Source organism: Tursiops truncatus, chromosome 3, assembly GCF_011762595.2.
Source record: "Tursiops truncatus isolate mTurTru1 chromosome 3, mTurTru1.mat.Y, whole genome shotgun sequence".
Classification (NCBI taxonomy): Eukaryota; Metazoa; Chordata; class Mammalia; order Artiodactyla; family Delphinidae; genus Tursiops; species Tursiops truncatus.
In genome coordinates, this window is record NC_047036.1 from 111,410,858 (window position 1) to 111,424,080 (window position 13,223).

General features: G+C 36.8%; 1 protein-coding gene across 1 annotated transcript in view; it reads right to left on the reverse strand.

The window, feature by feature from the left end:
- CDKL3 (cyclin dependent kinase like 3) overlaps nucleotides 1-13,223 on the reverse strand; it is an 87,982-nt gene that overhangs the window by 67,463 nt on the left and 7,296 nt on the right. Inside the window, 2 exon segments of the mRNA XM_073802535.1 lie at nucleotides 4,218-4,396; nucleotides 12,362-12,556. Coding sequence (XP_073658636.1) covers nucleotides 4,218-4,396; nucleotides 12,362-12,556 — 374 coding nt within the window.

Below are 13,223 nucleotides of genomic sequence, written 5' to 3' on the forward strand. Positions count from 1 at the left end.
ACATCTTATGTTCATAGATGAGCAGACTTAACATTAAGACAGCAATATTCTCCAAACTGATTTATAGATATGCAATCCCTATCAGAATCCTAGCTGTCTTATCGGCCAAAAACCCCACAAAATTGATAAATCTGATCCTAAAATTCACATGGAATTGCAAGGGTCCCGTAACAGCCAAAACAATCTTAAAAAACAAGAACAAAGTTGCAGCACTCACACTTCCTGATTTCAAACTAGCTACAAAGCAATGGTAATCAAGACAGTGTGGTTCTAGAACAAGGATAGAGATACAGATCAATGGAACAGAATCAGAAGTCCATAAATAAACCATCTGATTTTCATCAAGGGTGCCATGACCATTTAATAGGGGAAAAAAATCATCTCTCCAACAAATGGTGCTGGAACAACTGGCTAAACACATGCAAAAGAATGAGGTTAATTAAATTAACTTCATTTAAATTAATTAAATTAACTTCACATTTAATTAAAAATTAATTCAAAACAGATGAAATACTTAAATGTAAGAACTAGAAGTATAAACCTCTTAAAACAAAACAGAGGGGTAAATTTTCACAACCTTGGATTTGGCAAAGGGTTCTTAAATATGACACCAAAAGCATAGGCAACAAATGGAAAAAACAGATAGAATGGACTTCATCAAAATAAAAAAATTTGTGTGACAAAAGACACAATCAAGAAAATGAAGAGACAACTACAGAGTGAGAGAAAATACTTGCAAATATATACCTGATAAGGAATTTGTATCTAGAGTATGAAGAATTCTTCCAATTTAATAATAAAAGCCAATGTAATTTAAAAATGGGCTATGGATCTGAACAGACATTTCTCCAAGGAAGATATATAAATGTCCAATAAGCACATAAAAGATCAACAATGAAGTTCAACAATCATTAGTCATCAAAGAAATGCAAATTAAACCCATAATGAGATACTACTTCACACCCATTAGGATAACCAGAATCCAAAAGTCAGATAATAACAAGTCTTGGTGAGGATGTGGAGAAATTTGTAACCCTCATACTCTGCTGGTGGGAAAGTAAAATGATGCAGACACTTTGAAAAACAGTCTGGCATTTCCTTAGAAAACTCGACATGGGGCTTCCCTGGTGGCACAGTGGTTGAGAGTCCGCCTGCCGATGCAGGGGACACGGGTTCGTGCCCCGGTCCGGGAAGATCCCACATGCCGTGGAGCGGCTGGGCCTGTGAGCCATGGCCGCTGAGCCTGCGCGTCCGGAGCCTGTGCTCCGCAATGGGAGAGGCCACGACAGTGAGAGACCCGCGTACCGCAAAAAATAAAAACAAAAAAAAATTCGACATAGAGTTACCGTATGACCCACAATTTCAAATCCTAGGTACATACCCGAAAGAAATAAAGACACATGTCCACAGTAAAATGTGTATACAAATGTTCACAGCAGTATTATTCATAATAGCCAAAAAGTGGAAACAATCAAAATGTCTATCAACTAATGAATGGGTAAATAAAATGTAAATAACCATAAAATGGATATTATACAGCCAAAAAAGATAAAGTACCGATACATGCTGCAACACGGATGAATCTTGAAAATAGTTAAGTGAGATAAATCAGTCCCAAAGGACCAGATATTGCATAATTCCACTTATATGAAATGTCCAGAACAGGCAAATCCAGAGAAAATGAAAGTAGATTGGTGTTTGCCTAGGCCAGGAAGGGTTGGGAGGAAATGGGGAGTGACTGCTAATGAGCACAGGATTTCTTTTTGGGGTGACGAAAATGTTCTAAAATTGAATGTGGTAATGGTTGCATGACTCTAAATATACTAAAAACCACTGAATTGTACACTTTAAATCTGTCAATTGTATGGTATGTGAATCATATCTTTAAAAGAGCTGTCAGTTAAAAAGGCTAGATTAAACTAAGTAGATACACTTTTGTGTAATAAAACTATTAAAAATGCAAGAAACTGATTATAATAAAAGTCAAGGGACTTTCCTGGTGGCGCAGTGGTTAAGAATCTGCCTGCCAAGGCAGGGGACACAGGTTCGAGCCTGGTCCGGGAAGATCCCACATGCCGTGGAGCAGTGAAGCCTGTACGCCACAACTACTGAGCCTGCGCTCTAGAGCCTGTGAGCCACAACTACTGAGCCCATGCGCCTAGAGCCCGTGCTCTGCAACAAGAGAAGCCACTGCAATGAGAAGCCCGTGCACTGCCATGAAGAGTAGCGCCCGCTCACTGCAAGTAGAGAAAGCCCGTGCGCAGCCATGAAGACCCAACACAGCCAAAAATAAATAAATAAAATTTTTTTTTAAAGTCAATATCATGGCTACTTTTGAGGTTAGAAAGAGTATTGTAAGTGGAATAGGACACATAGAGGGTTTTCTGGGGTAGCCTGCAAAACTCTATTTTTCCATCTGGTGATGGAAGTATACATTTGTTGTGTGAGCTTTTCTTGTATCTGTGTTTTATTTTACATGTTTTAAAATGTAAAGATGTTAAAATTTAACATGTTTTAAAAACTCACTAGCAAATTTATTTCAAACTCAATGTGAAGCCTTGCATTAGAATCCAAACTGACTATATACAAGGCATCAATTTTGGCTCTCTAGAATACAAGAGATTACACCTATCCTCAAGGAATTTATCTTTCAGCAAGAAGAATATTTTAAAAAGAGGTAGATAGAACTAGGCCATATTAAATATTAACTGGCACAAAATCTACATATAATGTACAACAGGATTTAGAGAAGGATATGATTTGGGGAGCAAGGGATAGGAATAAGGGGGTACATCAGGAAAGGAATTTAAGTAAATATCACAAACAGGGTAAAACTGGGAGAGATCTTACAGAGGCTACATTGATTGAGCATTTACTGTTTTTTCATTTTTCTCATTCATTAAATCATTTAATCCTCACAATAAACCTATGAAACTGGTTCCATTATTATTTCCATTATACAGATAAAGTAACTGAGGCACAGAGGTGGTCTGCATATGGTATCAGTGATAAGTACAGTTGAAAACATACCCTGGATAGACTTTGGGTAAATTAGTTTACTTTTCTTAGTAAACTTACTCACTTTCTTACTTTTTTAGTGTCTTACTCACTACCTGCCTTAGTGTGTCATCTTATTTGAAATGGGGATAAAATACTAGCACCTTCATCAGAGGGTTGTTGTGAAAATTAGATAATTTAATGCATGTAAAGCATTTAGAACAGTTTCTAGCTTTAAAATAAGTACTTAATGATATTAGATTTTTAAAAAAATAAATTTATTTATTTACTTATTTATGGCTGCATTGGGTCTTTGTTGCTGCGCGTGGGCTTTCTCTCTAGTTGCAGTGAGCGAGGGCTACTCCTCATGGCCATGCACGGGCTTCTCATGGCGGTGGCTTCTCTTGTTGCAGAGCACAGGCTCTAGGGTGGGCTTCAGTAGTGTGGCACGTGGGCTCAGTAGTTGTGGCTCACAGGCTCTAGAGCACAGGCTCAGTAGTTGTGGTGCACAGGCTTAGTTGCTCTGCGGCATGTGGGATCTTCCCGGACCAGGGCTTGAACCCGTGTTCCCTGTATTGGCAGGCGGATTCTTAACCACTGCACCACCAGGGAAGCCCCGATGTTAGACATTATTATAATAACAGAACAATGGTTTCTAGGAAAAGCATGTGAGAATTATCCCCACTCCCATTTCTTGTATTCAGTTGTACAACTTGGTCCCTTTGTTCTTCAAGATTCATTATTTGTTTATTAGATTGTTGTTTCCTATACTGTTTCGCAATAGACTGAGACCTTTCTACTTTTTAAGGCATCTAGAACAGTTCAATTTAAAAATTATTTGCCAGTCTTTGCAAAGATTGTGCCGTATTCAAGAAGCAGGAAATCTGGCAGATCCTGTGGTAACACTGGCAGAGTATAGTAAATGTAGAGCCTACAGATAAGCAGAGGAGGCAACTCTGTTAAGAGTGGGGCACAGCTTAAAGCAAGCATGGATACAGCCTGAGGGGTGACTGCATAGGTCTTCCGGGGCTGGGGCCACTCAGCCCCAGAGGGCAAGCGTGGTAACGTCAATAGCAGGGCAGGCGCCTAGGGTCTCTCTGCTCTATTTTGGGGTGTCCCTTTTCTAGCCCAAACCCAGATGCAGAAGGCAGAGGATGTCAGTAGTATGGGTGACAGATACACCAAGGGAAAGGCCAAGCAGGATTCCCAAATATACTTACTTTCCATAAGATGTATCTTTTAATACTAATTCTGGAGCTCTATACCAGCGTGTGGCCACATAGTCCGTATAAATGTCTCCAGGAGCTGCTAGCGTTCGTGCAAAACCAAAATCACAGAGTTTAGTAATTCCTGACTGGGATACTAAAATATTCTCAGGTTTTATATCTCGATGAATGATCTAAAAACAAACAGAAGATGCAATAGATTAAAATGAGGTTTCATTATCTAGAAAATCTCTCAACAATTACATAGAGAAAATCTAGCTAATTAAGACAGGAAAGCTACTTTCTTACCAAATGCAAATGATTAAGTACACAATGCAAAAGCTAAATAGTTATATATTTTCAGTTCTTGCCCCATCCATCATCTCCAAACAAAGCCAAGAAAACAGACATAATACTGAAAAGGTAAATCACATTCATAAAAGGAAAAGTAATTAAAAGAACTTAATGGAAAAAGTTTAACTTTCCTTTAACCCCATGTCACACTCCAAGTACTGCTCTTTCTCTCATTTCCTTCGCAGCTAAACTTCTCGAAGACATTATTTTTACTCAGTCTTCACTTTCTGTCTTACCACTCATTCACTCCTCAAGGTAATGCAATCTGTCTTCTGCTCCCACATTCAAACTGCCCTAGCCAAAGTCATCAACATCCTTGTTGCTACATCCAACACACACCCCTCAATACATATCTTACTTGGTATCTTAGTGTAAAAGATATCAACCAGTCTTCCATTCCTGACTTCTGGGACCTAAAATTCCCCAGTCTCCTCCTATGGCAGTTCCTTTTTCTCTCTCTGTCCGTAAATGTAGGGTTCTGGTCTTAGGCTTCTCTTCTCTTACATCTTGTTTCCTGCACAATCTCAACTACTTTTTTTTTTTTTTTTTTAGCACTTTCTTCACTTGGTTATGGGAACACCATATTCTTTTGGGCTTCTTCCCATCTATTGGCTGTTCCATCTCAATCTCACCTACTATCACAGCCTTAGTAACTATCCATAAACTGATGACTTCCCTATTTCTATTTCTATCTTTCCTGGTTTCCACAAGGAATGGAAGTCCACAAGAAGTCCCACAGGGCTGAACCACACATCCCACAAACTCAGCAAATCCAAAACTAAACGCATCATCTTTTCTCCCAAACTCATTTGTTCTCAACAGTCCTTTAGCTCAGCAAATGGAACCAACATAGATCCCATGGCTCAAGCCAGAAATCAAGGCACTTTTCTCCCTCAGGTTCCATACTCTCTCAACCTGTCTACTTCTCTCCCTAGTTCAAGTTCCCTCAGTTCTCTCATCAAAATTACTAGCTTACCAAATGGTCTCCCTGAATTCACTCTAATCCCCTCCAATCCATTGTCCACAGTGAAATCACAGTACTATTTTAAAATCACATGTATGATTATGTCACTCCTTCAAGGATTCCCTACCCGACAGGACAAATTTGAAGCTACGTGAAATGGCTGGTAAGGCCTTATAGGATTTGGTCTCTGCTCACATTCTCAATGTCCCTTCGCTAGCCTATTGAATATTAGCTTCCCAATTCTCCAGGTTTGTGTCATTATTTTTTGCATTTGCTGATGCTGTTCTAACCTCCTAGAATACTTTGCTTGGCCAACTATTTCCTCAGGTCTCAGCTGAGATGTTTCTATTAGATGTTCCTTCTATATGTTCTCACGTTATTCTGCACTTCCCCCTTCACAGCATTTGTCATGCTTATTATTAATTGCCTATTTACTTTTTTGTCACTCCCGTTAGACTGTAAGTTCCATGAGGGTAAGATGTATGTCTGTTTTGTTCAGGCTATATCCCCAGGGCCCAGTACAATGCCTAAAACAAAGAAGGCATTTAAAACCTTTATCAAATGTATTAAGCATATTCTCATCACCAGAAAAGTATCATGACACGAGTGAAAATATCTTGGTGACAGAAATCTGGGATCTTTCCTTTTTTATACAACTTGCTGCTATAAGCCTTTGGGGATGGCTCTTGTTCTGCCTCACTCTTCCTCCTAAATGGCCAAATAATTAATTTAGGGTAATGAGTCACCTTAAAGGAGACATCTATAAAACTATATTAGTCCTGTTTTACTTCTACAACTTTTATTGAGTGACTACTATATGCCAGGCACTATACCAAGATCTGAGGATATAACATGAGAAAAAATAGACATGGAAAAGCACGTTAAGATACCATTTCACACATTCTGCCTACTACACATCCATCACCCTCCTCCTCAGTGCTCTAAACATGGGGGAGAAAGATTCACTCAGCTGATGTCCTAATGTTCTCACTCGTTTTAACAACTAACACCATGACTACATGCAGAACTCTATCCTTGAGAATCAAGCACTCTCTAAATCCCAACTTTTAAAATTCTGTGTTTTGACAACATCCTCCTTGGTCTTCCACAATCACTGAGACCTCTATAAACACAGTATTTCTTTCTATGTGTCTAGATCTTCTTTAATTTCTCTCATCAATGTTTAATAGTTTTCAATGTATAGGTCTTATATATCTTTTGTCAGATTTTCTCTAAGTATTTTATATTTTTGATGCTGTTACAATGGTATTTTTAATTTCAATTTCTGATTGTTTGTTGCTAATACACAGAAATACAATTAATTTCAGTATATTGATTTGTATCCTACAACCTTGATAAACTTACAAGTTAGTTCTCTTAACTTTGTTGTAGATTCCATAGAATTTCCGACATAGATGATCATGTCATCTGTGAGTAAAGACAGTTTTACTACTCAAAAAAAAAAAAAAAAGATACCACTTCACACCCACTGGAATAGCTATGATCAAAAGACAATAACAGGAGGATGCAGAAAAACTGGAATACATTGTTGATGGGGATGTAAAATGGTACAACCACTTTGGAAAAAGTTTGGTAGTTTCTTTAAAAAGTTGAAACATAAACTAACCATGTGATGCAGTAGCATTCTTAGCTTGTCCTATTTCTATTGCTCTCTCCCCAGCTTCTGGTAGCTTTGTAAACCAACAGCCCGCCAAATCATGGTGAAAACTAGCAGCCTAGCAGCCACCAGAGGGAGTAGAATAGGGCTGTATCGCCTCCAAAGCGCCATTCCCAGGTAATAGTCATTATTTGACATGTCTGGCAGATCACTGCAAAATCGTACTAGAAGTCTTGTCTTTACTGACCTAACTCAGAGCTGGCCCAAGCAATCAGCCTTCTTAGCAGCCACTATATAACATGATAGCCACCTGAGGAAGCTATAACAGGACAAACAACAAGCTGACCAAAATACTTAATTAAAAAGAAAGGCTGTTTAGAATGGATAAACAACAAGGTCCTAATGTATAGCACAGGGAACTATATTCAATATCTTGTATGATAAACCATAATGGAAAAGAATATAAAAAAGCATGTCTCTATGCGTATAACTGAGTCACTTTGCTGCACAGCAGAGATTGTCACAACATTGTAAATCAACTATACTTCAATTAAAAAACAAAAGAAAGGCTGGAATTGAAAGGTATTATAAAGTTTAAGCACAAATTGTGGTGAGACTAACAGGTTCAAATCCCTACTTTACCCCTTGATATTGTGAGAGTGGGGCAAGATTCATAAACATGGCTTCTTCATCTATAAATGGGGGTGAAATAAATACATATTTCCTAGTGTGGTTTTGAAGAATAGTACGTATGCCTTAATATCTGTAAAACACTGAAAATGTTTAAAATAGCGCCTCATGCATGCTGCCATAAAAATGTTGATTACTATTATGATTCTTCTGTAAAAAAGAATTGAAGACATTCTCTGTATTCTGACATGGTGTGACCTCCAAGATATAATGTTAAGTTAAAACAAAATATGTGTGTAAAACAAGAGAAAAGAAAGAAAGAAAGTCTGGGAGTGAGATGTCCGTAAAGGGTTTGAAAAGTTCCAACATATTCCTGAGAATCATGGAGGGTACATGCACAGCTGTGCACACACCCAGGGAAGACCTGAGATTGTCCCTAAGCTCTCAAGACTGGCAGACTTTAAGGTTCTACACAAGCAGGAAGGTAAGGCTAAGGCAGAGTTGTAAACTGCCTGCCCGAACATTGAAGACATGGCCCAACACAGATAAAGAGCCCTCAGTAAATATGGCTGAGAGATTTACTGGTTTCAAGAATTGAAGGAAATTTCTGTCCAAACCTTAGCTGACCACTAAACTAACTGAGCAGAGATTTTAGTGGTCACACGTGATAAAGAATTCAGACTTCACAGAATTAGTTCAGCAAAGTAACTAAACAAATAGCAAAAACTACAAACCCTGAGAGATGGGAAATTCTGACTTCCAGAGTTAACACATATTATTTTAAATGTCCAGTTTTCAACAAAAAATTACAAATGTCCAAAAAAATCCCCTCAAATAGGTGTGCAAAGAAACAAATATGGTCATGCACTGGAAAAAAAAAAAAAAGCAGTCAATAAGAAGCTTTCCCTGAAGAAGCCCAAACATTGAAGCCACTAGACAAAGACTATAATTGGCTATTTTAAATATGTTCAAGGTTAAAGGAAACCATGTCTAAAGAACTAAAGTATGAACACATCCTACCACATAAAGGATATCAATAAAGAGAAAGAAATGATTTTTAAAAAAACCACTATCGAAAAGGCAAAAAGGCAATCCACAGAACGGGAGAAAATATTTGCAAATCATGTATCTGATAAGGATCTAGTATCCAAAATACAGAAAATACAACTCGACAGTAGAAAAATAATCCAATTTAAATATGGGCAAAGGACTTGAAGAGACATTTCTTCAAAGAAGATATACAAATATAAACTTGCCTATTTTGGATTTTTCATTTAAATGGAATTTATACTTACGTCTTTTGCATTTTGACTTTTTTCATTCAACATAATGTTCTCAAGGTTCACTCATTTTGTAGCACGTATCAGTACTTCATTCCTTTTTGTGTTTGAATAAATCCCACTGTAGGGTTGTACCGCATTTTGTTTATCCATTCATCAGCTAATATACATTTGAGTTGTTTCCACTTTTTGGCTACTTTGAATAATGCTGCTATGAACATTCCTGGGCAGGTTTCTATGTGAACATATGTTATCAGTTCTCTTGGGTAGATACCTAGGAGTAAATGTGCTGGGTCATATGGTAATTCTATGTTTAACTTTTCGAGGAACTGCCAAGCTGTTTTCCATAGCAGCTGCACCATTTTACATTACCACCAGCAGTGTATGAGGGTTCCAATTTCTCTACTTCCTTGCCAGCATTCATTCTTGTCTGTTTTTTAAATTACAGCTAGACTACTGGGTGTGAAATGGTACCTCATTGTGATTTTGATATGCATTACCATAATGACTCAGGATATTGAGCATCATTTCATGTGCTATCAGCCATTTTTATATCTTCTTTGGAGAACTGTCTATTGAGTCCTTTGCCCATTTTTAAATTGGGCTGTCTTTTTATGTTGAATTGTATTTTATATATCCTGGATACTAGTTGCTTAACAGATATATGATTTGTAAATATTTTCTCCCATTGTGTGAACTGTCTTTTTACTTTCTTGATGGTGCCCTTTGATGCACAAAGTTTTTAATTTTCATGAAGTCCAATTTGTCTTTTTCTTTGATTGCTTTTGATGCATTAATACATGATCACACACAGATTTACACCTATGTTTTCTTCTGAGTTTTATAGTTTTAGCTCTTATGTTTAGGTTTTTGATCCATTTCAACTTAATTTTTGTATATGGTGTGAACTATCAGACTTTGGATTCAGTGAGTTTAATTCTCCTTTATTTTGTAGTGAAATGCTCCAAAACTACATAGAACTCCATATTACAATGATTTATAATAACTCTGTTCCATATGCTTGAATATTTTTGTTTAATTTTTTTTCCGCTGCACCATGCAGCTTGTGGCATCTTAGTTCCCTGACCAGGGATCGAACCCTGGCCCTTGGCAGTGAAAGCACAGAGTTCTAACCACTGGACCACCAGGGAATTCCCCTTCAATTTTTTTGACTATTGATTCACTTTCTTTGTTAGTTTTAAGATCATTTATATTTTTTTCCATTTGGATTCCATTAAGGCATTTTTGTTTGTTTTAGTGAACTATTGTTGACTTACAATATTGTGTTAGTTTCAGATGTACAGCAAAGTGATTCAGTTACATACTTTTTTTCAGATTATTTTCCATTATAGGTTATTACAAGATATTGAATATAGTTCCCTGTGCTATACAGTAAATCTTTGTTGTTTATCTATTTTATAGTAGTTTATTATCTGTCAATCCCATACTCCCAATTTATCCCTCCCTCCCTTTCCCCTTTGGTAACCATAGTATGTTTTCTACGCCTGTGAGCCTGTTTCTGTTTTGTATATAGATTCATTAGTATTACTTTTTAGATCCCACACACAAGTGATATATTTGTCTTTCTCTGATTTAACTTAGTATGATATTCTCTAGGTCCATCCATGTTGCTGCAAATGGCAATACCTCATCCTTTTTATGGCTTAATAATATTATATATATATATCTATTTAGATATAGATATATCATCTGTCTAAACCTATCATCTGTTGATAGACACTTGGGTTGTTTCCCTATGTGCTTGAACTTAAACACCCATATAAGTTCAAAACTGTCACTTTAGTTTTACCTCCTCTTTGAAGTTTTCTACTCTCAGTCTAGACCATACTGCTGTCTCCCATTATTCAACAAATATTTTTAAAGTCTACTACAGGCAAGACACTATAGGGATACAGATAACATATAACTATTCCTGACTCCTTATCTGCACTATTTAATGAGCACTTAAAACACACCTAGTGTTAAACACTACCTACTACCTAATTTGATCTTTATAATAAATCTGTGAGGTACTATAGTATCATTTTACAGATGAGGAAAATGAAGTTCAGAGAGGTTAGATAACTTCCTGGGGCCACAGAGTAATGGGGCTACCATCTTTCATTGTGCAAGTGTGAACTCCACAAGTTGTGTGGTTATCCATACATAAGCTGGTGGGTGAAAATCCAGGACAGTCTGATTCCAAGGACTGTGTGCTCTTAACTATTACATTATACTGCCCCCCCATGGATCCAGTTGGCAAGGAAATTACAATCTGAATTTCCAGTTGCTATCACCACCACATTTTTCAAAGCTGCAACATGAGATGCACTATTACCAAGACAGCAAATTAGAAATTAAGGTATCTGAAAAAGCCTAGGGTATATAGATGTTATGCCTATATCACTTACTAATAAAACTATTTTTGAAGCTTGTACTGTTATTTCACAAACATACATCTAACTTTACAGAAAGTAGAGCTCATGTTGGGAACAAAGTATGTCCATAAAAACCTGCTGAGATAAACATTAACTAAACAATGCTAAAAGGCAGCACTAAAAATCAACAGTTGATCTTTCCTTTCTTGACTTAAATGACAAGGCTCTACACCCCTCAGCCACTTTATTTCTCTCTGTTCTTTCCCTAAAGGCATCCACCTTCTCTTGCCATTCCCCTGGTCTAGTTTCCAGTTCCTACCTCCAAACCTCCCTTCGTCTGAGCTGGCTTGACTTTCGATGTTTTAATGTACTTTCATTAATAAAAGATGCCCCAGTTGACTGCTGATTCCTCTATACCTCCTTTAGCATCCCATAGTTGGTCTGCCCTATAGTTATACTATGCGTTCAATACGTTTTTTGGTTCTGCAACTGAATTATAAGGTAGTAACTCCCTTGATCTCTCCATTTTCAGGATGTCAATTAATATTGTCCAGAAAAATAATTTTAACAACTTTCATAAAAACAGAACAATGTTTAAAGGGCACTTACAATTCATATTCATCCTACAGTTTGGCTTATTTGTAAGCACTTACATTATTTTTTTAAACATCTTTATTGGAGTATAATAGCTTTACATTGTTGTGTTAGTTTCTGCTGTATAATAAAGTGAATCAGCTATACGTATACATATACCCCCATATCCCCTCCCTCTTGCGTCTCTCTCCCACCCTCCCTATCCCACCCCTCTAGGTGGTCACAAAGCACAGAGCTGATCTCCCTGTGCTATGCGGCTGCTTCCCACTAGCTATCTATTTTACATTTGGTAGTGTATATATGTCGATGCCACTCTCTCACTTCGTCCCAGAAGCACTTACATTATTATTGTGAAGATATTCAATTGCTCGAAGAATCTGGAAGAGGTATTTTCTAAGTCGTTTACTCTCTAGTCCATGACAATAATGTTGTAACTCATCTAATACTGTGTGGTCAATAAATTCAAACACCAAATGAATTTTCTTTTTCTGTCTAAAAACTTCAATCAGATTGACCAGGTTTTCATGACGAAATTGCTATTAACAAGAGAAATGGATTTTTAGTATTTCATGCACCATAATTTGCACATATAAGACCCATATAATTTTTAAAAGAAGAAATATTCTCTGCTTCTTTTCCTCCATGCATTTCAATAAAAATTTCTCAACTGGTTTGCTTACATTCCTATTTTTTAAATGTTAATTTATTTAATAATTAATATTTATAGAACAGAGGGAGATGTATTGCTTTACTTCAAGTTGACATTTGGTTGCCTACTAAAACAATTCAGAGTTAATGTACTAAAATGCAACTTGGTATTCTGCTAAGAGATATCTTCCTATCTTTTAAATTGGTTTGTGATTAAAAGGTCCTTATGATTTCAAATGAGCATGGATTCCAGTGCCACTGAGCATGTAATCTGAATTTACAGAAGTTAATTACTCTCTGAGATTTGTCCTGAACTCTCAAGAGTAAAATATAAGTTCCAGGTGGACGTTATAAATTCACCACACTGTAACAAAAGGGTATCAAAATATCCAGAAACTTTTCATATATGTGAGATACCAATTTATATCCATAGGAACTCTACATAAATATACAATTATTTGTGGGTACATTTTTGTTCATTGTCTGTAATATTCTATTAAGCAACCAAACACATTTTTAGAATGCTAAGCACTCACTGTCAAGATAATTTCAAAA